Source organism: Equus asinus, chromosome 2, assembly GCF_041296235.1.
Source record: "Equus asinus isolate D_3611 breed Donkey chromosome 2, EquAss-T2T_v2, whole genome shotgun sequence".
Lineage (NCBI taxonomy): Eukaryota > Metazoa > Chordata > Mammalia > Perissodactyla > Equidae > Equus > Equus asinus.
Window position 1 is genome coordinate 97,988,947 of NC_091791.1, and position 26,181 is coordinate 98,015,127.

Sequence of the window (26,181 nt, forward strand, 5' to 3'; positions counted from 1 at the left end):
TGTTTTTAAATCGATTGCCATAGCAGGGCGCCTGGTGGTGTAGTGGTTAAGTTCATGAGTTCTGCTGTGGTACCCTGGGGTTTGCAGGTCCAGATCTCACTCATCAAGCCATGCTGTGCTGGTGTCCCACATAAAATGGAGGAAGATGGCATAGATGTTAGCCCAGCAACAACCTTCCTCAAGTAAAAAGAGGAAGACTGGCAACAGATGTTAGCTCTGGGCCAATCTTCTTCACACACACACACAAAAAATTATCACCTGGCAAAATTTAAAAAGAGTAACAATACCCAGTATTGACAAGAATACGACAAACAGGCACTCTGAAACCCCACTATGTGAGAGGATAAACTAGAATAATCTTTTTGCAGGGTAATAAATTGGAAATGACTGTTCCCTCTTTAATGCCATCCTTCTTTTAATAAGAAAATTAACTCCTTTCCCCACAACGGAGGTAATGCCCCCCTGAGGCCTTTTGCAATATTTGTCTCTCAAGTAGAAGTGTCTCGGGTAGAAAATATCAAATCCAGGAACACAACCTCTGGGGAGGCAGAAATGGCAAGGGCAGCTTTCTTTCAACGCCGCCTAAACCACATATCTCTCTGGGTAAGTCAAAGGAGGTATTTTCATCAGAAAAAAATGATCTACCCTTGACTCTCCAGTAATCCTCACGCGGTGCTGGGTGTCCCCAGTCAACGAATCCCGAATCCCACTCGGGATTAAAGGAAAACATCGCGTGTCTCCTTCCGCCGACCTGAAATTTTAGTTCTTGAAAAAATATGTTTGCCTGGCTTAATGCGACAAGTCAAAAACAAACAAACTCAGCCATTTCTGAGGTGAACGACAGCACACGGGAAGGGCAGTGGGGGTGACAGTGAAGGGAGCCCAAGTCACTTCAATGCGGCTGCCCTTTAGTAAAGCAAATGGGACAAATTACTGGAAATCCAATGCCCGGCTAAGAGCCTAGTGTCACATGGCTCCTGGCTCCAAAGTCATGCAGTGAAAGATAATTTCAGCGTGTTTCTATTCTCTGTGGCAGGAATTAGTTCCCTTAACCCATGAAGAACAAACAAACAGGTGCCAGGAAAGATGGCAAGTCCCAGTGAACTTACTTGCAAGGCAGACTCCAGGTCGCCCGTCATGAGAGGCACCCAGAGGGCAGGCTGAGCTCCGTGATCTGCCAGGCTCAGCCCGGCCCCACAAAGTACCAGGTGGGCTTTGAAAAAAGTTGCATAATCTCTGCGTACCTCAGTTTCTTCATCTGTCAAATAGAGACAGTAGCATCTTCTTCACAGAGCTGTGAGAATGTAGGAGCAAGGCCTGTGAACGTGCCTGGTACCTGGTTCTCATTTTATGGTTAGAGCAAACAGTGATACGAATGGACTTTGTCACTAATTGCTACAGAAGTGCAGACAAACGAATTCATAGGGACAGACTCCAAAGGAGCACAAAGATAAAAATAATAACGTAAGGGTGGTGGGATCAAAGGAGAATTTTTTTTTTCACTTTAAGAAATTTTCATTTGTGTTGTAATCGTTTTAAAACAAATAAAAATTGAAAAAATGACTTTGACGCCCAAGGAAACTAAAAATTTTCATCCAAAGGACTTTCATCTTATATCACAATGAATAAACTTAATTACACAAAGAACCTGAAGAAGCTCAATGAAATAGCGCATCGTAATAAAAGCTGGCATTTATTTAGCAATTACTACACGTCAAGCATGCTACAACATCCATTCAATTAACCCCCATCACAGGTCTAAGAAGGAGGGAGTATTATTTTCCTTTTTACAGATGGGAAAACGAAGGCACAAGAAGCCGCATACCCAAGCCCACAGAGCTCGTAGGTGGAGGGGCAGCCGTCCACAGAGAGGCAGGGAGCAGACGCTGCCAGTGCCCCCACCCCGATGTCCCCCAGGATTCCCCTCCAGGAGCTCAAGACCGTTGACTGCAAATACCTGCAACTTTCAGACTGGTTACTTTTTTTCTTTCTAGCTACATGAGGATCAGCCCCGTGGTGGGCAGACTAGCAGTGCTCCCAGGAGCAGCCTGGGCCAACGACGGCCCGGGCAGGTGGAGAAAACGCCCCAGGCTCCCGCCTCTGGCTGGGGTAAGTCTCAGGTGGCACCCTGCGTCTCAGAGAGTTCCCCAGCAGGACGGAAACCCCCAGGCCCTCAGAGGTGACTGACGCGATAGCGCCCCCGTTTCCTGGCGTCCTTCTCCTCCCTGTCTCTCTCCTCCCAACTCCAACACTGGTTTTCCTGGGGTCAACTCAAAACCAACAACAACCGAAGAAACTACCTCTCCACAAATTCTTATTTCAGGGTCACTCTAACCATCAGGCTTCACTACCTACAGTATAATTGAAACAGGCGATGCTCCTTCAGTGTCGATCCTAAATGTGCTCACCTTTGAAGGATCCTGAAAATACGTACCTACCCCTTAAATCGTAAATTAAGTGCAGACTTTAACGTACGCCGTATGGAAACATGTGGCATCGTGGAGGGGTTGAGAGGACCTGAGAGACCCAAGTTGTCAACCAAGCAGGCCCTCTGCTCCCCAGGGACCCCGGAGAGAGTTCTCACAGGGCACAGAGAGCTTGTGAGGGCGAAGCTTGGCCAAATTGTGCTAGAGGAGCAGAGTTTGATTGTCCATCCCAGGCAGACAGCCAGGGGAGAAAGCAAACAGCAGCGCTCTCTGGAGTCCACTCTGGGCGAGCCCCAGGTCGGGCACTTCCCACGCACTAGTTCATTCGATCCTCTGAGTGAGTCCACTGTGTCAGAGCTGGTTTTCGCCCCATTGCAGAGAAGGGGAGACTGAGGGTTATAGAAGGGAAGTGACTTGTTCAAGGTCACCTGGCTCCTAAATGGCTGAGCGGGGACTTGAACCAGATCTCCCTGACTCTGAACCCAAACCTCACCCACAGGTACACAACTCCCCGCTACATGTTCATTATAAGAAAGCCACCATTACTGAACCGTATATTATGTGCAAAGCACTTCAGATACCTAATTTCTCATTCTCACCACAACCCTACAAGTTAGAACGGAGCCAGACACTGTGTGAGCTTCATAAAGACACCAGCCCCAGGAAGGACTATCTCCATTTTACAGTAAGAAAACCGAGGCTCTGGGGAAACACCGGGGCCAGGGCAGAGAGCCGAGCTCTACTCTCCCCACCCGGCTGGGGCTCCTGGGAGCCACGGTGCTCTCCATGTTACCTGCAGAGGGACCACCTCCTCCTCTGCCATCCCTGCTTGGAGGCAATGCTCAGAGGTAACTGCGACGCATCCGTATCGCCTGCCTGCTCGCAGGAAACCCAACGGCTGTCCTCACACAGCTTCTGCCCCTTCTGTAGCCTGCAAATCCTCCCAAGTCTCGTCTTCTAAGATCCCGTCCCCTTAGCTTTCGGTTAAATGCTTGGTCTCACTCTGGGGTCATCCTCCGTGCCCATGCAACCTCACCCACTCACACCCACCTGCTCCCACTGCCCCAAAGGACCCCGAAGAGATCTACGTGGGCAAATCAACAGCCTTGTTAAAGAAAAAAACATATCATGGATTACACCTTCTATTACCTCAGTCTATGGGGCTTTCCATTCTCAGAGAAGTTAAATAAATCTCCAGTAATATTTGTCCCTTAACACTCCACGTTGGCCATCTGATATCACACTCCTTATTTTGATGGCAAGCTCCAAAGAATTTTTCAGTGATGGCAGCTTCAGCTGATTTCCATTCCCCAAGAACCCCCTCTAAGTCTCCCAAGGAGAATAAACACACCATATTTCTTGAAAATATGCATGTCTGGCAACTCAGAAGGGTACCATCTGGTTCACATAATTTCTGCATGACGTCTCTGAAAAGCCTATAGAACATATAGGATCCACTCCTGCTGTAATACACCCAAGGCATTCCGTTGTTATTGTGCAGATCGACTCAGGTTAACCAGGGCTAAAGCTGACCCCAGCCCTGGCAAGGGGACGCGACGATCAACTCCCTTAGAACACGGCTCACCAATGAAAATACGCATAGTTCATCAAAGTCATGCTGGAGAGGAAAGATAAACATGAAAATGACATCATCCTCCAGAATCATTTTGAGCCCTGAGAAAAGTAAGCGGAAAACTGGCAAGAAATGCAGATTGGGACTCTTTCAAAATGAAGCAGAGGAGAAAGCAAAATAAAGGCGGAATGATCAAAACAAGGAGGGAACGATGACAGATGTGGAGTCAACCCGGTCGGGGGAGCAAGGCTGCTTCCCTGGTGAGGAATTACAGCGAGGTACACGGCAGAAGGCCCAACAACCTGTGACCAGAAAACACTTCTTGAGTCCCCTGTGTTCCCATCCAAGTCAACATCCTGCGGCCACTCCCCTCCAGCACCGGATGTTATTTCACTTAACATCGATCGTACCCTCAAGGTCCATATTCCAGAGCAAGCCCCTTCTCAGGCCGCCAGGATGGATCAGAACTGTTAAAAAATGCACCACCCAGTTGCAGAGGCAGACAAGACATTTTAGTGTTCTGTCCGGGGCTTCAGAAACGTGCCTACCAGCACATACAAACTCCCCGGACTTACAGTCCAGAGCAGAGGCTGGCAAACTTTTTCTGTAAAAGGCTAGATAACAACATTTCAGGTTTGGCGCCCCATGCTGTCTCTTGTCACAACCATCCACCTCTGCCAGAGGTAAGGCGCGTGCAAATGAAACACAAGGAGCACGGGTATGTGTCGACAAAACTTAATTTATGGACACTGCATTCGAATTGTATGTAATTATCATGTGTCGCAAAATATTATTATTCTGATTTTTTTTTCAGCCATTAAACAAATGTAAAAATGATTCTTAGCTCATGGGCCATACAAAAAAGCAGGTGACGGGCTATTTTGGCCCCACAGGCCATAGTTTGTCAGCCCCTGGTTTACAGCTTGTATGTAATAACAGTCTGAACGGGTGGCATCTGGTTCAAATGAACGACGAAGACACCTTGAATTTATGCAAAGACTAAAAATCACGAGGAAGAGGCTGGAGGATGGCGATGGATTTACCTCACGCAGTGGCGACAAGTACTGTACTTGTCTTGGACTCACACAGGCCTGTCCTTGAGTCCTCATGGACCACTTTCCAGCTATATGACCTTGAACAAGTTTTACTTAACCTTGCCAAGCCTTAATTCCCTCCTTTGTAAAGGGGGGTAAGAATAGTAACTTCTTTTTTCTTTTTCCAGGGGTCTTTTTTTGAAGTAACATTGGTCTATAACACTATATAAGTTTCAGGTGTACATCATTATATTCCCACTTCTGTGTATGCTACATTGTGTTTGCCACCAAAAGTCTACTTTCCATCGGTCACCATACAAATGCCCCCCTTTATCCGTTCCAACCACACCCCCACCCCTTGCCCTCTGGTAACCACCCATCTGTTCTCTGTATCCATGTTTGGTTGTCGCTGTTGTTTTATCTTCTACTTATGAGTGAAGTCATGTGGTTTTTGTCTTTCTTCATATGATTTATTTCACTTAGCATAATACCTTTATGGAAGACTACTCAGCCATAAAAAAGATGAAATCTTGCCATTTGCAACAACACAGAAGAACAGCACCTTCCTGATAGTTATCATGAGGAAAAAATGGGATCCTGCATCTAAAATACTTTGCACAGCATCCAGCACCTCTGCAAAATAACACCGAGCACTGTGATAATACTCATGGAATGACCGGCTGGTGGATCACAAAGCATTTTTCCTGGATATGAAGATAAAATTTTAAGAATCTTGACTCCTAATTTATAAAAGCTGAAGCTCAAAACAAGGTCGATGCCAGAGTTAAACACAAGACTAATACAATAAAAGGAAATTTTAATTTTGGGGCAACACCTCAGTTATTCAGCTTTTGGGAATCTACAACCCTCAGATTTCTATAAAATTTGTGAGCTCGAAGTCATGAAAGAAGAATGTAAGCATGAACAGTCATGCATCCACTCAACAAGCATTTCTGATGAATTCTGAGTGAGAAGCAGTTTACAATATCTACTAGGAGGGCTCAAGAAGTAACCAAAATAATTTTAACACATAAACACGGCATTGTCAATGCGCGTACACCCGGGGCTCAAGGAGCCGTGAGGGGAAGCAACAGCGTTGGAGAAAAAAGAGGAAGAACGCAGGGAGCTGGGTGAGCTGGAGCTCTGCAGGCTCAAAGGCGGGGGAGCTTGCCAAGCAGAAGTAATGGAACAGGCAGAGGAGGGAATGAGCCTTAGGCTGCTGGAGACTGGAGGGTGAGGGCTGCCAGATGGAGCTGGGACAGCAGGAAAGGACACCACACACCAAGTTAAGGAACAGAGAGTCTACCCTACGCCTCTGGCAACCCCATGGCAAGCCCCGGGAAGGAAATGATGAGGTCAAATTACACTAGTGTACAAAGCTCAGGTAGGCAAGAGCCATAAGCCCTATGGAGCACGGGGATGAGGAGGAGATGGAGAGGACCAGAAGAAGGGGAGGAATATTTAGAGGTAGAATCTACACAGGACTTAGTGACTGGATGTTGAGGTTGGGAGGATCAAAAAAGAGAGTCAAAACTACAATAAGAAGCCACAAATATAGCCAAGAAGCAAGAAATATGATAGCTGCCAGGAGAGATGGATGGCACAGTCTGCTGGTCTACAATAATTTTGGGGTGGAGGGGTGATAGATGCCACCTTTGAAGCCAACCACAGCCAGGGAACAGGGAGAAAACAAGGCAAGGAAAACACACACATATCATACACACTCCCAAGCACGGGCAGATAAGAGGAGAGAGCGGCCGACAGCCAAGGCAGCAGGTAACATACATCGTTGCGTCAAACACACCCCAATGTGTCTTTCATGGTCTGTATGTACTCCCTGGAACCTGGTCCATACAATAAAATGCATGTAAATAAACATTCAAATATGATATAATATTTCATTTTAATGTAATTATGATGGCAAAAAAATATTGCAAGCCTTTTATACCTTACAGAAGAATTAGTTTATCAGCCTGTGCATTAATTCATTCATTCTTGAGAAACGGTGTTCATTATATGGGAAAGAACCACAAAGAGAGGCTGTCGTCATTGCTGAGCGCAAACCCCTGCTCTGACACGAGGACACTCTGTGAACTTGAGAGCATCCTTTTGCACCTCTGTGGACCTCCTCATTCATTCACTGCACAATGCACGGATGAGACCCAGGCCAAACACCAGGACACAGGGAGGAATTAGATGCAGCCACTTTTCAAGCACTGTTCATCTTTTCTGCTTTCTTAACATGGTGAAAACAGTAGCTACGCCAGGAGGTTGCTGTGAAGATTACGTATGTGGGTTAAGTACCTACTTACAATCCATACAAACAAAAAACGCTCCATAAATGGAAACTCCCGTGAACGACCTCTGATACTGGTCTCGTTGTCCCCATTTAGGGTGAGGAAATGAAATCCCAAGGAGAGTTAAGTTATTCTCCCAAAGTCACACTTCTTGGCAAATGTGGGAGACCTACTTTTCCCAATTCCAAATCCCGCCAGCTTCCCCGTATTCCCTGCCACCTCCCCTGGCAATGAGTGTCACTCTTTGGTGAGGCCATGAGCTCCGCCATTTTGGTGTAACCATTATTCAAATGCAGCTTCCGGCCTCCACAGTTCCAAGCTCTTTGCACCAACCTCAACAGAGGTGCAATTCCTGGAAGTTTAGCTTTCAAACACTGTAGGATGGAGTTGAATGAAAGGCACCCTTAACATACTTGATTTAACAATGCCCACTCAGGGGTGGAAAATGACAAGAAAAGAGAAATTCCTTTATTTTCCCAGTTGCTCTCACTCCCACTTCTACTCCTTCAAAATAACCCTGGGCCTCTGTCCACTGTCCCCAGGAAAGGAATCCACTGCTGAAAAGCAAGAGAATTAAAAGAAGTGTATTTTTTGGCTTTTGAGCTTCCAAGGGCCAAAATCCTTGAAATTTATGGCCAAACTGTGGGATTTCATTTGTCATTTCACTCTGAAATTTCTGCATTCTATGCTAACTGTATAACATTATTCCTGGTCCAAGATGTCATTCTTCATATCGAGAAATCAACCCTTAAAGAGAAATGATCACGTGTTTTAGACAATGACTCTGCCTTTTCTTGGAAAAAGCACTTGGTCTAAGAGATCCATCTGAATAGTAGGGATCCAGGATGGATAAAATTCAAGGGTGTCAGTTAGCTTCTTTTAAACAAATTTTACAAGTTATATAAAATTTGTTAACATCTGTTTTAAGATACATAACGTTTACTTATGACATGCTAAGGCTCAATGAGAGCACCCAAGAAGGGGTTATATCTGCCTTAGAATATTCTGGAAACTACCTATTCTTGCATCCTCTTTTCAAAATATTCCTAAATAGGTCACTATGAGGAAAGCACCACCTCCACCTTGTCTCTTGCCAGCATTTGCACCATCGTGCAAAGCTGCCCACTCATTTCAGAGCTGCCTTCTGCTGCTCTGCCCACTCACCACTGGAGAATCTGTAGCATGACTTGACAACTCTTGCCCTCACACCTGATCACTCCAAAGGTCCCAGGTTATGCCAGCCAAGCTCCTTCGAAGAGCACAACAGCACACGGGCAAATGCTCAGTTCAGTGCCATCCAATCTGCCTTCCAACAAGCTTTCCAGGGAACGTCCCCAGATAAAAAGCTAAGAGCTTTCTCCAGAGAGACCATATTTAACTCCCAAGCAAGTACTGGCAACGCCAAGGGCAAGCAAGAATCATCCTCTTGCCATTCAAACCTGAGAAAAAGTCGACCTGCAGATGGACCATTCAAGCAATACACGCCAGGTCTAAGACCTTTAAGGCAAAGTTGCCAACCATTTGGGAAGGGACCATATTAATTCATAACACATGTTTTTCTTTGGGTCTGCAAAGCTTTTTAAAATTTTAAATTAATTGCTACTATTTCAAAAACTAGGAAATTTTGTATAAAATCTGGATTTTGAACGTTCCTCTCCCAAAATCAAGATAATCAAGGCAAACAATAGGTTGGAGTTAAACAGAAGCAGACCAGCCAGGCTCCAGGTCACCATCCTCACTGCCTGCTCAATGTTCCTTCAATATGAGCAGGGAGTTCCTGAGCACCTGCTATTTGCCAGGCAGTGTCCAAAACACTGAGGACACCAAAGGAGATAAACAGGACTGGAAATTATCACACAGCCGTATCTGCTAAGAAGGGAATTTAACTGAGTAACACAAAGGATTCTGTTTCAGGGAAGATGGAGTAGATATACTTTTCCCTAGTCCTCCCACTAACTCCAACTAAAAACCCTGGCCATTATATAAAACACAGACATAAGGAGACCTCGGAAGGTAGAGAAAAGAAGGCATACTGGCTAGCAACCTCAGGACCCAAGAAGTGACACAGTTGTGAGTTTCCTGAGTTATCTTTTCCCCTCACCTATCCAAGACTTGGAGCTGAAGAAGCCAGCAACCTAGAAACACTAACAGATACGGGGGGAAAAAAGCTCCAATAAAGGCTTGCTCTGTCTAGCCAAAGGACTGGGCAAGGGGCAGCCTAGCAAGACGGAAAATGTTTAGATAACAACCACTTCACTCCAGCTCCACTCCAAACACCACAGAAAAACTGTGGTCCCACCCCCACCCACACCAGGAAAGGATGAGAGAGGAGCCTAGACTTCCACCTTACCAGGCTGTAATGAGGCGACCCAACTCTAACCCCACATCCCCTGGGGTCGTGCCAGAGAAGGCCAAGTAGGGAGCTGGGACTTCATCCCCAGCAAGCAGTAAAACCCCCGCCTCATTCTCACCTTTGGGGTCACTGGAGACCATGTAGGGGCCTCAACTTCCACTCCCACAGGCAGCAATGAGGCGTCTCTCCCCTCCCTGCTAGGGTAGTGTCAGAGGAGGCCTAGTGGGGAGCCAGAACTCCTACTCCCACCCAGTAGGAAGGAGGTGCCCCTACTTTGAATGTCAACAGTCTGAGTGGGGAACCTGGACATCGACCCCCACCTGGACGTAACAAGGCGGCACCACGGCCTTCCCCTGCCAGAGAGGTGGCAAAGAAAGCCAGTCAAAGCAGCTACTCTAAATAAGATCCAGATCTCATCAAATAATACTTGAAATGCCCAGGTTTCAATGAAAAGATCACCAATATGCCAAGAACCAGGAAGATCTCAAACTGAATGAGAGAAGACAATCAATATATGTCAACAAGTTTATAGAACCATTAAAATTATCTGTCAAAGATTTTAAATGAGCCAATAAGCAATTATGAACATGCTTGAAACTAATTAAAAAAATAGAAAGTCTCAGGAAAGAAATAGAAAGTTTTAGCAAAGAAATAGATGATACAAAGAACAACTAAATCAAAATTGCAGAACTAAAAAATATAATAGCTAAAATTAAAAAGTCAACCTGAAATTCAACTGTAGAATGTAAGAGATAGAGAAAAGAATCAGTGATCTAGACGACAGAACAATAGAAATTACCCAATTTGAACAACAGAGAGGAAATAAACTTTAAAAAAAAAAAAAAGAATAGAGCTCAGGGACGTGTGGGACCATAACAAAAGATCTAATATTCACGTCATCAGAATCCCAAAAGGAGAGAAGAGGGCAGAGCTAAAAAAGCACTAGAATAAATAATGGCTGAAAACTTCCCAAATTTGGCAAAAGATATAAACCTACAGATTCAAGAAGCTAAGCAAATCCCAAAAAGGATAAAGCAAAAGAAATCCACACCAGGACACATCAGGGTCAAACTTCTAAAAACTAAAGACAAAGAAAGACTCTGGAAAGCAGTGAGAGAGATCTGACACCTTGCCTATAGAGGAAAAACAATTCAAATTACAGCACATTTCTCAACAGAAATCACAGAGGTCAGAAGAAAGTGGCATGATATTCAAGTGCTGAAAGAAAAGAACCATCAACCCAGAATCCTACATCCAGAGTAAATATCCTTCAGGGATGAAGGAGAAATCAAGACATTCTCAGATGAAGAAAAGCTGAGAGAATGTGTAGCCAGCAGACCCACCCTAAAAAGAATGGATAAAGGAGTTTCTCTAACCAGAAAGGAAATCCTAAAAGAAGTCACTCTGGAACTTTGAGAAGGAAGAAAGAACAGAGTGAACAAGAATGTGGGTAAACAGAATAGACTCCTTCTCTTGAGTTTCCTAAACTGAAATGTTTCTAAATGTAAACAGAGGAAATATTTAACAGTGATGTTATAAGTGGGGGAGGATAATGAGACACAAAGGCAGATAGGTTTTCTGCATTTCACTGGAACCAGTAAAATGAAGACACCAGTAGACTGTGATAAGTCTTTTATATAGCATGTAATGCCTAGAACAGCCACTGAAAATGCTATAAAAAGAGAGACACTCAAAAAACACTATATATAAATCAAAATGGAACTCTAAAAATGTTCAAGTAACACACAGGAAGGCAGGGGGAAAATATGCAAAAAATAAAACACAGAGAGAACAAACAAAAAGCAAAAAGAATTAAATGAAAGCCTTTATCCTTAACATATAAATAATTACATCAAATGTAAATGGTCCAAATATACCCCAAAAAAACCAGACTAGCAGAGTGGATTAAAAAGTATGACCTAACTATATGCTGTTTGCAAGAAACTCATTTCAAACATAGCAATATAGGCAGGTTGAAAGTAAAAGGATGAAAAAATTTTTATCATGAAAACATTAAACAAAATAAAGTAGGATTGGCTATATTAAATTCAGGTAAAGTAGACGTCAGAGCAAAGAATATTACCAAAGCCAGAGAGGGACATTATATAATGGTAGTGGATTAAAAAGGGTAAATCCACACATAGACATAGCAACCCTAAATGCGTCTGTACCAAACAGCAGAGCTGCAAACTGTGCAAAGTGAAAACGGACAGCAGTGAAAGAGGAAACAGACAAATCTACAATGATATTTGGAGATTTCTCCCGACAATTAATAGAACCAGACAAAAAATCACTAAGAATAAAGAAGAATTCAACCCTATTGACCAACAGGACCTAATCAATATTTATAGAATACTCCACCCAACAATAGCAGATACACATTGTTTTCGAGTACCCACAGAACACAGGCCAAGACAGACCATATCCTGAGCCGTAAAGTGACCTCAACAAATTTTTAAAAATTGAAATTAGACAGAGTGTGTTCTTTAATGATAATGCAATCAAACTAGAAATCAGTAACAGGAGGATAACAGGAAAAATTCCAAACACTTGGAAACTAAAAGGCATAATTCTAAACAATCTGTGGATCAAAGAGAAAGTCTCAAGAGAAGTCAAAAAGTACACTGAAGTGAATGGAAATTACAATATGACACATCGAAATTAGCGACACAACTAAAGCAGAGCTGAGAGGGAAATATATACCATTCATGCACACAACAGAAAAGAGGAAAGACCTCAAATCAATAATCTGATTTCCCTCGAGAACACAGAAAAAGAAGAAAAAAAACCCAAGCAAGCAACGAAGAAGGAAGCAGAATGATAAGAGCAGAAATCAATGAAATTTAAAACAGCAAAACAACGCAGAAAATGAAACAAAGAGCTGGTTCTTTGAAAAGATCGATAAAACTGACAGACCTCTGGCAAGACTGACAAAGAAAAAAAGAGAAGACACAAATTACCAAAATCAGGAATGAAAAAGGGGATGTTACTATGGATCCTGCAGACACCAAAAAAGACAATAAGAGAATACTATGAATAATTCTCCACACATTTATTTGATAACTTAAATGAAATGAGCCAATTCCTTGAAAAACACAAACTAACGAAACTCCCAAATGAGAAACCTCCCAGCCCAGAAGGATTAGAAAATTCCACTAAATGTCTAAAGAATTAACACCAGTTCTACACAAGCTCTCCCAGGAGGCGGAGTAAGAGCAGACACTTCCCAATTCATTTTATTAAAGTAGTATTACCTGATATCAAAACTACACAAAGACAGTACGAAAAAAAAGAAAACTAAAGACCAATATCCCTCACGAATGTAGACACAAAAAACCCACGTCAAAATATTAGTAAATAGAAAGCATTTACATTTAAAAAGAAATGCACATGATGACCAAGTGCATTTATTCTAAGGATGGAGAGCTGGTTCAATTCTCAAAAATCAATTAATGTAATCCACCATATTAACAGGCTAATGAAAAATTATGTGATCGTATCAACTGACGTAGAAAAAGCAGCTGACAAAATTCAACATTCATTCACTATAAAAAGACTCAGAAAAAAATACAGAGGTGAACTTCCTGAATGTGATAAAGAATATCTACCAAAAAACCTACAGCTAACATTATACACTCATGCATCACATAACAACATTTCAGTCAACGCTGAAGCACATATACGACGGTGGTCCCATGAGATAGCGCCATAGAGCCTAGGCGTGCAGAGGCTATACCATCTAGGTTTGTGTAAGTGCACTCTATGATGTTCACGACAAGAGATGCCGAACGACTCATTTCTCAGAATGCAGCCCCATCATTAAGCGATGCATGACTGTACTTAACAGTGACAGACTGAATGGTTTCCCCTAAGATGGGGAGCAGGCAAGGATTCCACTTTCCTCACTCTTATTCAAATAAGGCCTGGTAATTGGTTAGGGGGTTCCTGCAGCCATGCAGGCAAGAGGCAGTGGCCGGGACCAGGATATCAGCAGCAGAGATAGAGGGATGTAAATAGATTAGGGATCTATTTTAAAAACGGAACCAAGAGGAAGGACTTTCTGATGAAGCAGAGAGGAGGGAAAGAAAAAAATCAAAGATGAATCTTCATTTTCATTTTGTTTTACTTGAGCATCAGAGCACATGTTGGTATGGTTTACTGAGATAGAGACCACCAGCAGAAAAACAAGTTGGGGTGGAGGAGAGTTCAGTTTTGCACATCTCAAGTCTGGGAGCCTTTTAGATATCTAATGGGAAAGCGGATGTAGGCAGGCAGTTGTATAAGTTTCTTAGGGGTCTTACTCAGGAGGAGAGTCTGGGCCAGAAATATGATTTAAAGAACAGTCAATGTATAGACTGCATGTAAATCTGTGAGGCAGGATAAGACACTTTGGCAGAGGGGAAGCTAAAAAAAGAGGAGGTGTCCAAGCCAGAGCCCTGGGGCGCTCCAGGATTTAGAGTTCAAGGGACTGAGAAGGAGCCTTTAAAGGAGGTCTGAAGGAGCAGCCACTGAGGCCAGAGGGAAAGGAGCAAGCGCTGTAGGCAGGGAACAGTCCTCTGGGTCACAGGCCACTGAGAGGCAGGTGGGGAAGTGACCATCAGATGTGGCAGCTTGGAGGTCACTCACGACCTAGAGCGGCGGAAAAGCCAACTGGAACGGGCTGAGAAGAGACGGGAGATGAGAAACCAACAGCTTTCTCAAGACATCATGCTTTGAAGGGAGGGGAGGAAACAGGCCGGGGTGAAACTGCGTCTCAGGTGGAGCAAGGATTTTTTCCTTTCCTTTTCCAAGGTAGGTGACGCTAGAGAGAATGTCTATGTGCCGATGGGAACGATCCAGGAATGAAGAAAGTGCAGTGCAGAAGAGAGCTGCAAGAACAGGAGCAGAATCCCGCAGACAACGAGAGGAGACGGGTTGGAAGCACAGTGGAGAGCCCAGCCAGGCGTGCGCCGTCCTTGTCACAACAGGAGAAAGAGGAACCCACGGGTTAGCCAACAGGTCCCTCCGGACTTTGGAACTGTGGCCCATAAGGAAGCAAGGACGTGGCCATGGATGATGAGATAAGACTCAGGTATCAGGTTCAGCAGGGAGGACCCAAGTCGTCCAGCCTGAAACAGCAGCAGCTTCCACCACTGATGGCTGATGTGAGCAGGCAAAGCACTGGGTGGTACCCGTGTTTGAGAAACACTCACCCAATACTGGGGGACAGACATCATCATCCACTGCGTTAGAAAAAGTCAGAGGAGAAACAGGGGGCACAGGAAGGTCGCTGCTGCTGGTGCTGGGGTAAAACCATGTGGGGTTGACCCTGGGAATGGCAAGGGGAGAACTCACTGGGAAGGCATTCCCAGAAGAACTACAATAGTTAGAAGTACAACAAGGCCTCCCTAATCCCACCCCTAGTGTTGCTCCCAGAACCTTCCCCCAGTTCAACACTTCCCCAGGTTTCTATTGAAAAGCAAAACCTAACTATCCACGTTTCGCTGATGTAGCATCTCCATAATATAGTCACCTAATATTTAGCCAAATAAAGTAGTGTGTGTATCAGTTCTGCTTATTGGCAGTTTTATTTTCTGGGTAGAGCATGCCAATAATAGCTCCCCCAAATACACACTGAAACCGGGAAACAGTTAGCCATTGATGATTAGGTAGCTGGCAACTGAAGTTTTTTCCTTTTTTGCAATTACTGATTATAGCTTTTAGCTGTTCTCCTGCCCATTGTTAACTGGTTGTTTAGGCAACAGGCTATCTGACTCCCACTAGGTGCCCACAGGCACATCTCCCTGGAGTCTGGGTCACCGTGGAAACAGGTGTTTGAGCTGTTTTTCAGGAATTAGGACCCCCTTGCCCAGTTCAGGCTAAGTGAGACCACCAATCCATCAATTGCACCCACGCAGATGCCTGATAAGTGACCTTTTGAGGTCACGAGGTTACGAACTCCACCTTCAGATCATGCTAATGTCGCCATTTTGTGAGCACACATCCTGTGAAGAGGCATGGATTCTGACTATGCTTGTGCAGATCATCAATCACCTCACCTCTCCTCACCTCCAGTCATCTATCTCCACATTTCAGACGACCTTGCCCCCCTACTCCATAAATATCCCTGAGTCCCCATTTTTGGGGAGGCGGATTTGAGACTCATTCTCCCGCTTTCTTGCTTGGCTGCCTTGTAATTAAACCCTCTCTCTGCTGCAATCTTGTCATCTCGGTGTTCGGCTTTCCAGGCAACAGGCAAAAAACAAACCTGGTTCCATAATATCATGATACACCCCTCCCCCCACTTAACTTTAGGAAATAAAACTTCCATTTGATTTGTTAATAAAGCTGAAAAATTAATCCAAAAAAATAGCAAAAAAAAAAAAATCCCTTCTTTCAAATGCATTTTTAAGCTAAATTCCAAGTGATACCCTAAGTTGCATTTACCTGAGAGGAAAAAAAAGTCACCAGAGGTAAGAAATGTTTGGGTTATACTGTGCCCTGCAGATATTAAAAAAATCAAAATCAATTTGGTTTGGAAGGGGAGCAGAATTTGTCCCCCCAAAATATGCCACTTTGGCATGAGGAGTATTTTGAGCTAAAGGTAATCAAAATCCAGCAGAGTCAGGAAAAAGCTCTTTACCTCCCCCTCAACTGCCTAAATTTACATTGGAAAAGGGGCCTGTACCAGGAAGAGAGCTATTATCAGAGATACCCAAGAAACTTACCTGCAAAACAGGGCAAGCTTTGTTTTCCAAACATCTCCTCTGCCTTCCTTGGAGGGGCTTTCCTCCCCATTGTGCCCCCAAATCCCCACTCCTCTCCCCAGCTCAGGGCATTATATAAGCTTCAATTACCCAGCTGCCTTTCGAGTCTCATATCTTTGGGGCTCCTGTACGTACAAAATTAAATTTGTTTTTCTCCTGTTAATCTGTCTTATATCAATTTGATTATTAGACCAGCCAAAGAACCTGGAAAGGAAGAAGGGAAAATTTTTCTGCCCCTACAGTTTGAACATCTATTCTAGCACTTCAACTTAAAAAAAAAAAAAAAAAAAAACCTGCATAGACTTATGGATTAACTTATTAAGCAATCTATGTGGAAAGGAGCAAGAATGTTTCAGCTTAATAGATTTTCTGACACGTCAAAGAGAAAATAATCAATCATTATGGATTTTGCAAAGTGCATTTTTTATCTTTCTCTCTAATGAGAAAATGAAACAAGAGCTGTTCATTGTCTCTCTAGAGAGTCTCATAATTTACAAAGAATATCCTTCTTTAAAGTGTTTACCCATAAATGCCCAGCCCGTGCAGTTCGTCAGTAAAGGGAAAATGGGCCCCTCATCATTTTTCTGGTTAATGCATTAAAAGAGAAAGGGGGGAAGTTACCCAAAAAAGCTGTGTTACCTTCCCACATTCCCTATTGTTGCTGGGTCACACCACATAGGTTAAAGGGCACTGTGACAAAAGGGCAAAAAGAAATAAATTTAACACAAAGTCCACAACTGTTAAGACTATCTAGTGTCATCAGTATATGGTTAGTTTGGGGGAGGGAAGAAGAAAAAGAGGAATGATGAAACCGTCCCCTAGACTTTTATGGGACAAGGAAGGAGGCCCCTGGAAGTCCAGAAAGAGAAAGAATACGGCATTCTCAGTGTCCAGGTGAGAGCAAGCACAGCAGCGGCATAAACGCCCTGTACCAACGGTACCTGCTGTCCAAAAAACTTCTATGAAATAAGTCTGATTAATGCAAATCAATGAATGGTAACAATGTAATTACAGTAAGTTATATTTTTACTGATTAGGTACCACCTTTAACAGGAAGCCATGTGCCATCTCTAAGCTATTTGTATTTCTCTCTAAAGACTCGAGCCGTACCTCGACCAGCTGAAGAGTAAAACACCCCATTAAAAAATCTTTTCAAGAGAAAAAAGGGATTTAATTATGAACTTGGGATGCTTGGGTTCTAGTCCCAAATGCTGAAGGAAAGAAACAATTAAATTTTGTTATTAACTCAGCTTGTGCTTTTCTCATTTTACTTTATTTCTTCCTTTTGGTCTTGGTCCCCACGTGCCGCCAAAATGACGCATATGGGTTTACAGTTCTTCATCCTCTGTAAAGTAAGAGGATATTTTTTTTCCCTCAGAGACAGGTAAGGCATCAAGAAAGAAGGACCAGTTAACCAGGATGTTATAATTATTTTACCTTTCCCGTCATTGAGAAAAATCATCTCAGTTTGTCACAGTCCTGGTTCCCTTATTTGTAAAAGATCCACTTTATGGTCTTTGTCTTTCTCTGAAATACTTTAAGTGAATTACTTAAGAATTTCAAAACTGAGAGATACACACACATACACACATACTTTATTGAGATATAATTCACCCAATAAAGTGTGCAATTCAATGGTTTTTAGCATATTCACCGAGTTGTGCAACCATCACCACAATCAATTTTAGAACACAGACACAGCGTCTAAATCCTTTAACCCATCATGCAGGAGAAAAACTAAGGCCTAGACAGGTGAAGTCACGTTCCCAAGGTCACAGAGCTGGTCAGCGGCAGAGCCAGACCTGGATCCCTGAGAATTACTAAGCCATCTAGGACTCGTCCAGGACTCTCTTGCCCCCACCCTGGGAACCTTCTACGTGAATTAAAACCTGCTGTTAAAATGTTGTCTGCGAAGAACAGCTGGCATTTTTTATCATCCTGCTCCCTCTTATATTAAACCCAGTCTAATTTTCTCCCCAAATCTGTTGCACTGCAAGATTTCTTAGAAAGACTTCGAAAACAAGATAAAAATGTGTCTGTTGGGCACTTTGACCACAAAATGCGGTTTGTAAGCTCAGAGAGAAGCTGCGATGTCTTTCTTTTCAGATAAATGCACAGAGGATTTCAGCTCATGCAAAAAAAGACTAAATTAGACCCTCTGCTCATTTCGTTTTTAATGAACTGATTATGGGCAGTTAAACTAAACCACCTCATCACTAGCATAATTTTTTATTTCAACCATTCACTCTGGTTAGTGGTCAGAAACCAACTTGAATCATCCAAGGCCTTATGTCTTGGTCATCTCTGAGATTTATGCCTAGGAAGTCCAAACCCATAAAAGAAAATTTTCGAAAAAGGTTAGCTCTCTGCCAGGGCCAAGGAAGCCAGTGTAACAGGAAGAGCCGGACTGCCCAGACCACAGGGACACCCAGCCTCCGGCCACCCAAGATGAGGGCATCCTCAGTTCTCAGCCCACAGCAGCACCTGCCAACTGCTCCCACCTTGACCCGCTCCCCCCTGGGTTTCCAAGACACTCTTCTCTCTCTTGCATCCTAATAGTTCTCTCCTTCCTGTGCTCCCCCACCCAAAAAGTTTCACTTATTCAGTCAACATTTGAGTGGCCACTGCTTCTCAAGTACTGGGCTAGACACTGTCCCTAAATGTGGGTACTCCCCAGGGTCCACGCTGGGCATGTCCTGACTTTCATTTGCACATAATTATATTTTTAAATCTCCATTTAGGCTGGAAAGCCCAAAAACTCTGTAGCTCCAGTCTCGGCCTCACCCCCTGCGCCCCAGGTCAGGATATGTTCCTGACCCAGGCCAGTGATGTCTGAACGTCCCACAGACCCCCTCAAAGTGCCCAGGGCTGGCAGGGAATCAGCCAACTCCCGGGTCACCTAACTTGCTCCTCCCCCAGGCTCCCTGTCACCCTGAAGAGCACCACTGTCCACCCAGTGGCCCCAGCTGGAAAAAGGCCTGGTGCAGTCTCTCCCTGGGAAGGGTGTGAGCAAGGGGACAGAGGCATCTTTCACGGGGACTGAGGCTGGAAGAGGAGAACCTTCTAATTCCAGCTGCTTTTCAGGGGCCGATTTGTGGGAGAAGCCGGATGAGACCTCCCCACAAATGTGGGTTCTCGATGAAATCTGTCCAAGCTAGTTCTAGCAAAATTAGGGAGCTGGAGGTCGTGAGAGACTAGCGCAACAGATCCAGGGGTGCATGTGTGAGACGGGTTTTAGGATGTGAGCTCTGCCATGGCTAGAAGAGACTGCAATCTTGGAATACAAATTTGCTTGTCGTCAACACACACACACACACACACATCGATTTCACGCTCCCCCGCCTGTTTTCCTGTTTTCCTCTGCTCCAAGGCCATTCCTCCTTGCCTCTCACACCCCAGCCACAATTCCTCCTCATACTTAATTCTCAACTGACGCGTCTCCTCCCCCTCCGGGACGCCTTCCCTGACGCCCCTACGGTGTGAGCTGCCATCCTCCGTGCGCGGAGGTGTGTCTGACACTGTTTGTTTACGTGTCTGTCTCGGCGTTTCCCCAACACACGGGCAGCCCTCTGAGAGCAGGAGCCTGGTGCCCAGCCCCGGGCCGACAGCGGGAAGGCGGCAGGGAGCCCCAGCCCGGGGGCGGGGCGCAGTCCAGCCGGTTCAGCCGGAGGCGCGCGCGGGGAGCGCAGCAAGGCCCAGACGAGCGCCGAGGACACAGCATCCCCGGATCCGCCCACGCCCGCGCGGCCGCCCCGAGGCGGCAGGACGAGCCTCCCCCCCCCCCCCCCCCGGGACTCCCACCCAAAATGTCCTCCCTGTGGTCATCCTCCCTGTGACACTCCTCTCCGCGCGGGCAGGAGAGAGGCACCGAGCGGAGCCTCCAGGCCTCCGCATGCCCACCCTGTCCCCGGCGCCCGAGACCCGCGGCCCGCCACCTCTGCTCCCTCCCCGCAGAACCTCGAGGGTCGCCGCGGCTCGGGGTAGAGTGGGGCCGGGGGCTTGGGAGGAGGAGGAGGCGCCAAAAAGCGGAGGAGAGAGCAGGCGGCCCCTCTCCACCCAGCGCGCTCTTAGGCGGGAAGAAACTGAGGCCCAGGAGAGCCCCCCCCCCAGGCGCCACAGCCCCCGGAGCCCTGGAGCCTCGGGGGAGCGCAGCCCCCTTGTCCCCCTCCCTCCCTCCCCTGAGCGTCCCTACCTGGCTGGCTTTGTGGAACTGCTTCTTCAGCCCCGCCATCGACATCGCGACTGCGCCCGGCCGGGCTGGGTGGTCTCTGCGCTCGGCCGGGCCACGCGGCTGCGACGCGCTGGGGGAGCGGGCGCCGGGGCCGGTCCCCCAGAGGCTGGGCTCCGGCGGGCCAGCCTCCCACGGCCACGGCCACGGCCACGGCCACAGCCGCTGTCACACGCGCACACACGCGCGCACGCAGATGGCAACACTGCGTTCCAAAGCCCCTGCGCAGCCCATTGGCCAAGCCGGGGCGCTATGCAAATGAGGCCGCTGGGGCCGCCCACGCGGCATTGTTGCGTGGAGACCTGGAGGACCGGAGAGGCTGGGAAGATGGGCCTGGGATGCGGGGCGTGGAGGTGTCCCCGAGTCGGGAGAGCAGAGCCACACGGGGCTTCTTGCTCGGTGTAGGATGAGCTGCGTCTGGCTTCACGATTGCCCCTGGGTGGGGAGAGAGGGATCACCTTTCTCTGCTTCTGCTGAGAAATCTGCTTTGCTTTCGGGCAACATCGCCTCCCTCTGGCGCGTGCTGGGTAGGTTTATGTTTTAAGAAAGGGACGCTCCGAATTACGCCTGGGGAGAGAGAAATGCAACATGACAGAGGACCTGCGGTAGGAGGCAGTGGTCTGTGGGCGGCCGGGCTGTTTTTTCTTTCCCCGCGCGGTGTTCTGGGTACAATGTGCCCAAATGATTTCGGTCCTCTAGGAGCCCAAGAGTTATTGGGTAGTTTATTAATAAATACGTTCTCGCCTCCATAGAGCGCTGAGCGCGCTGTCGGCTGCGTTAAGAGCAACTATCTCCAAGGAGCTGTAAACAGCGCGCTGGACCCCGGAGGGGAATTCACCAGACGAGGGCCCCAGCTCCTTTGGTAACTCCTACCAGTTGTGTCAGGTACAGAGCATCGTTTTGCACAGGGGCCAGAAGTCTAGGACCCACAACCGAGACCCAGCCGGGGGCCTGGAGCATCCCGTTGATCTTCGTGTCAGAGCTGCCCCCAACAGGTCAGCATCTTCGCTGAATCTGGCCTCCACAGGGCTCCCAAGAAACTACAACCCACCCTTAGCAACGCTTAACACTGAAAGAAACATCTTCCTCCTCCAGTGTCTACCTAAGAGAAAGAAGCTCCTCTTTCTGGGCCCTCAACAGATACCATTAGGGATGACCAAGAGTCCCGGTTTCCCTCTGACTCTCCCCATTTACCCCTGTTCCCCAGCGTCCCCTCCTGGCATCCTGCGTTTCTCCAGGACAAAGTCACACAGCCTCTCCTTTGCCATTAGCTCCCAACTCCTTTATCCCTGGCTCCATCCTAGTGAGGATTGGGCCAGTAACTATACCTCCCTGAGGCTCAGTGTCCTCACTTTCCTTAGAGGGTGTGGACAGGAGCATCATTCCTCTGATATGGGAGAAAATTAATGTACTTAGTGGAGGAGAGAAAGGCGGCCATCCCCAGAGATAGTTAGTTTGACTTGAGTGAGTGCTGTGGGCTTGACTGGCCTGGGAATGGCTGATGCCAGCCACAGATAGGTGACTAGAAGGTGTGAGCTGGGTCAGAATAGCATAGCAAGATGACCTGTCCACACAGCGGAACCCCACTCAACAGCAGGCTCTACCCTGGGGTAACAGCTACACTCAGGCAGAGGCAGCTGGGGTCCCAGACTGGGATTGGGGTCCGCCTTGTCCTGGGCTGGTTCAGGGCAGCCTGGAAGGTCCTCACTGCCTTTTATCTCCATATCCAAGAGTTGTTTAAATAGCAGAGACTTGAAGAAATTTCTCCCTAAAGCAATCTGGCTCTGTGCCTTTTGGGAAGGAGGTGATTTTTTTTTAATAACTTTTTTGCATTTTTTTTCCATGGTTGATAGTATATTCAAGTCTCCTACTTCAGTTAATGTTGGTAATTTATCTCTTCATTTAATCGAGTGTAACGTTGTACATCATATTCTCATAACTTTGAAACTTCAGAATCTTTCATATACATTTTTCCTTTATAAAAGTACTTGTGATTTTTCTTAATTTTTTTCAGTGATTAGACTATTTGGAGGTTTGCCAATTTTACTGGTCTTTTAAAACACTTCTTGAATTGACTCATAATTGCTATAGCTTTTTTCTCTCATTAATTTCTGTCTTTATTCTATATTCTTTCTTCTGTTTTGTTCAAGAGATTGAAGTTATTAACAACAGAAACTGACCCTGGTTAACATGAGCTGGAAAAGAATGTGTTGGAGAAGGACATCAGGCAGCCCAGAGATTCAGAGGGGCATAGGGGACCAGGGGAGAGAATGAGCAGGAACTAGGAATCTGAGTGGTCAGATCCCCAGCAGGTCCAGGACCAGTTTGTTGGATGTGCTGGCTCCACCCCTGAATGCTGGCTGTGGCTACCAGAGTAAGGGCTAAGCTGTTCTCTGCTTCTTTCACTGCTACTTGGAAGTCCCGGGGGGGGACAGCATCTGATTGGTTAAGTTAGATGATACGCCAGGCCCTAGATATCTAAGATGCACACCATGGTGGATTTCCCTAATACATAGGAAGATGCTTCAGATGCTAGGCAGCCAAAAAATTCTAAAACCAAGAGCCACACAGATGCCCATTAAAGTTTATTTGGGGATTCCTTAATCTTTCCAGCTGAATATGTGGTATATTTATTTTTATTCTTTCTGGTTTTATAATCAGCACAGATAAAACTATGAATCCACCCCACCCCCCACATGTGGCTTTGATTTCACACTTTGTTTTCATTAAGTAATATACTTCTTCTGGTTATTTCCTAAATAAACTTGTAACGGCTGTTTTAATTTCCTCTTTGATCCAAATGTTATTCAGGACAGTTTTTTAAAATTTCTTCTAGGTGGTTTGATTTCTTTTATTCATTGTATATTAAATTCTAGACCTCAGGTATTATTGTCAAACAACATGTCCTGAAGTTTTTTATATAGCCCAGTGTGTTGAATTTTATAAATGTACCACAGAGGTTTGAAATAACGCACATTCTCAGTTTCCAGGGTCCAGTTTTTCAGTTTAATCTGTAACGGGAGCCCACATTCCACCGAAGCTCCTGGCTCGGAGGGAGATTGCAAATTCATGCCAGCTGGAGCCACATGGGTCAGCTCCGGGCTTGTCCTTCACGTTGCCGTCACCCCTCCAGTGACACAAGGGCCCACAGCTCCTCCATCTGTTTAGCGAGGGAGTAGGCAGATGTCTTGGCCCCTTCATCAGAGTTGTCTACATGGGATGAAACCGATTGGAGAGTCTTGAGGCGCAGACAAGCATCACTCTAAACCGAAGGCTCCTGGGCATTTGGTGGTCTTCCCAGGTGGGTGACAAGAGGGATGCTGTGGTTGTCTCTAGCACTCTGGACAGATGGCCCATGTGCTGGCAGAGGTCTGGGTGTTCTCCTACGTTCCTTTCCTTGTGGTCCTTGGTTCTCACCTCCCTTTCCCTTCCCTGGTCCACAGAGCGCTAAGCTAGTATGCACTGACATCTCTCTGTCTTGTGCGTGGGCCAGCTTTTGAATCTAGTGTTTGCAGTCCTTGCATCTGGTCCTGCAGTGAGTCACTCACATCCCTCTCTGTGTGGACTGGAGCAGAAGACCCCTGGGGAGGGAATGGAAGAGGAAGAAAGCATACTGGTCGATGCCTCCAAATATTATCCCATCTCACTTCGTAAGTCAAGTCTTCCGAGCTTATCATTCAGATGCTCTGTGTCCTGGTTTTTCCTACTCTGCTTATCAAAGACTGAGGGAGATTGTCCACAGTCTCTTGCTTCAATTTTGATTATGTCTGTTGTTCCCTCTATTTGGGAGCTTATCTTTAAATATTTTAGTCCTATGCTATTCTGCCTATGTGACGACTGTCATATCTTCCTGTGGGCTGAAATTTTATCCATAGAAAATAACATATTTTGTCCTACTTATGTCTTTTTGCTTCTATTTTACTTTGTCATATCAATTTTTGTATCCCTCCTGTTTTTGTATGTGCTTCATATGGCCTAATTTGTCCTTTTTTTTCCCAGCTTTATGGAGATATATTGACGTATAATGTTATGTAAGTTTAAGGTGTACAATACGATGTGATACATGTATGTATTGTGAAATGATTACCACAATAGGGTTAGTTAACACCTCCATCACCTCACTTAATCACCTTTATGTGCGTGTGGGAAGAACATTTAAGATCTACTCTCTTAGCAGCTTTCATGGATAGGTCCTTTATTTTTGACCTTTCATTTTGTTTTAGATGTGTGCTCTTATAAAAAGAATAAAATCTAATTTTGTTTTGGATCCAAAATATGTCTTTGCCTTTTCCTAGATAGATTTAAAGCATTCATGTTTATTATGAAAAAGATATATTTGGTCTTAGTTTTGTCATTTTATGGCATATTATCTGTTTTTGTTTTCCCCTTCCAATAGTCCTGCTATCATTCATATCTATTTGTCACTAAACTAAAGATTTTCCTTGCTTTTTCTTCCCCTTTGCTTTAGGAAATTATACACCCAATTTTTACTCAACCAGAGGTTACCTTTGTCCTATAAAATATTTGGACATATGTCCTCTATGAACATCAATAAATAAACATTGTGCAGAAGCCACAGCATGACTAGAATGAGCATGGCCAGGACACATGAACTGGGGTCACCTTGTCACCTGCTTTGACGGTGACCACCTCGTGCTCTGGCCCCAGCCATCTGGGAAGCCTCCAGCAGAGACCAGAGGGGTCCAGTTTCCTTTGTCTGAAGCAGCAAGTGAGCCCGTTTAAGACTGGGGTGGAGGGTGTTGGTTTTAAGTCAAGGAAGCAAAAATGGAGAAAAGACAACTTAAACAGAAATTTTGAGGTAAAAGAATAGTGAAATGATTTTAAATTCAAAATAAAAGTTTTCATAAGTGTGTATTTTTCATTATCCAATAACAGAGAAAATTTGGAAACTATTCAAGAGTAAAAAGGAGGAAAAATTATCTTTGGAACCACCATTAAAACAATTGCTCTTAGCATTTTGTCATAATTTTCTTTTATAGTCTTTTTCCTAGGCACAATTTAAACATAGTAGGGTTATGACTGGACACACTACTTTTTCTTCTTCTTTGTTCTCTTAACTACATGAGCATTTTCTATATTGTCTAGACTTCACACACGTAATTTTTTTTTTTTTAGATTGGGCCTGACCTAACATCTGTTGCCAATCTTTTCTTTTTTTCCTTCTTTTCCTCAAAGTCCCCCAGTACACAGCTGTATGTTCTAGTTGTAAGTTCTTCTAATTATGCTATGTGGGACGCCACCTCAGCATGGCCTGATGAGCAGTGCTGTGTGGGTGCCCAGGATCCAAACCGGCGAAACCCTGGGTCCCGGAAGCAGAGTGCACGAACTTAACCACTTGGCCACGGGGCCAGCCCCACACACATCATTTTCATGACAACTTAATGACTAATTATGTAGACATGTCAAATTATGTTTGATCATTTTCCATTATTACACATTTAAAGGTGTTTTTCCCCCCAAATTTGTCATGATTTATATAATGCTGCATTAAACATCTTTTTCC

At 45.3% G+C, this 26,181-nt stretch overlaps 1 protein-coding gene and 1 long non-coding RNA gene across 7 annotated transcripts in view; one reads left to right on the forward strand and one right to left on the reverse strand.

Annotated features, from left to right (window-relative positions):
- The window catches only part of SH3GL3 (SH3 domain containing GRB2 like 3, endophilin A3), a 139,847-nt gene extending 118,754 nt beyond the window's left edge, over positions 1–21,093 (reverse strand). For 2 of the 6 annotated variants that reach the window (XM_070494316.1, XM_070494311.1), the window contains exon 1: positions 20,622–20,864. In XM_070494316.1, the coding sequence (XP_070350417.1) occupies positions 20,622–20,666 (45 nt within the window). In that variant the 5' untranslated portion in view covers positions 20,667–20,864. Of the gene's footprint in view, positions 1–20,621 lie in introns of all 6 variants that reach the window. The other 4 variants (XM_044760501.2, XM_070494320.1, XM_070494334.1 and 1 more) reach the window with 4 other exon arrangements.
- Positions 20,947–24,927, forward strand: LOC123281402 (uncharacterized). The gene is made up of 4 exons (XR_006520859.2): positions 20,947–21,184; positions 21,410–21,652; positions 23,641–23,958; positions 24,151–24,927. It is a non-coding gene; the product is annotated as an uncharacterized lncRNA (long non-coding RNA).
- Positions 24,928–26,181: the final 1,254 nt, after the last annotated feature.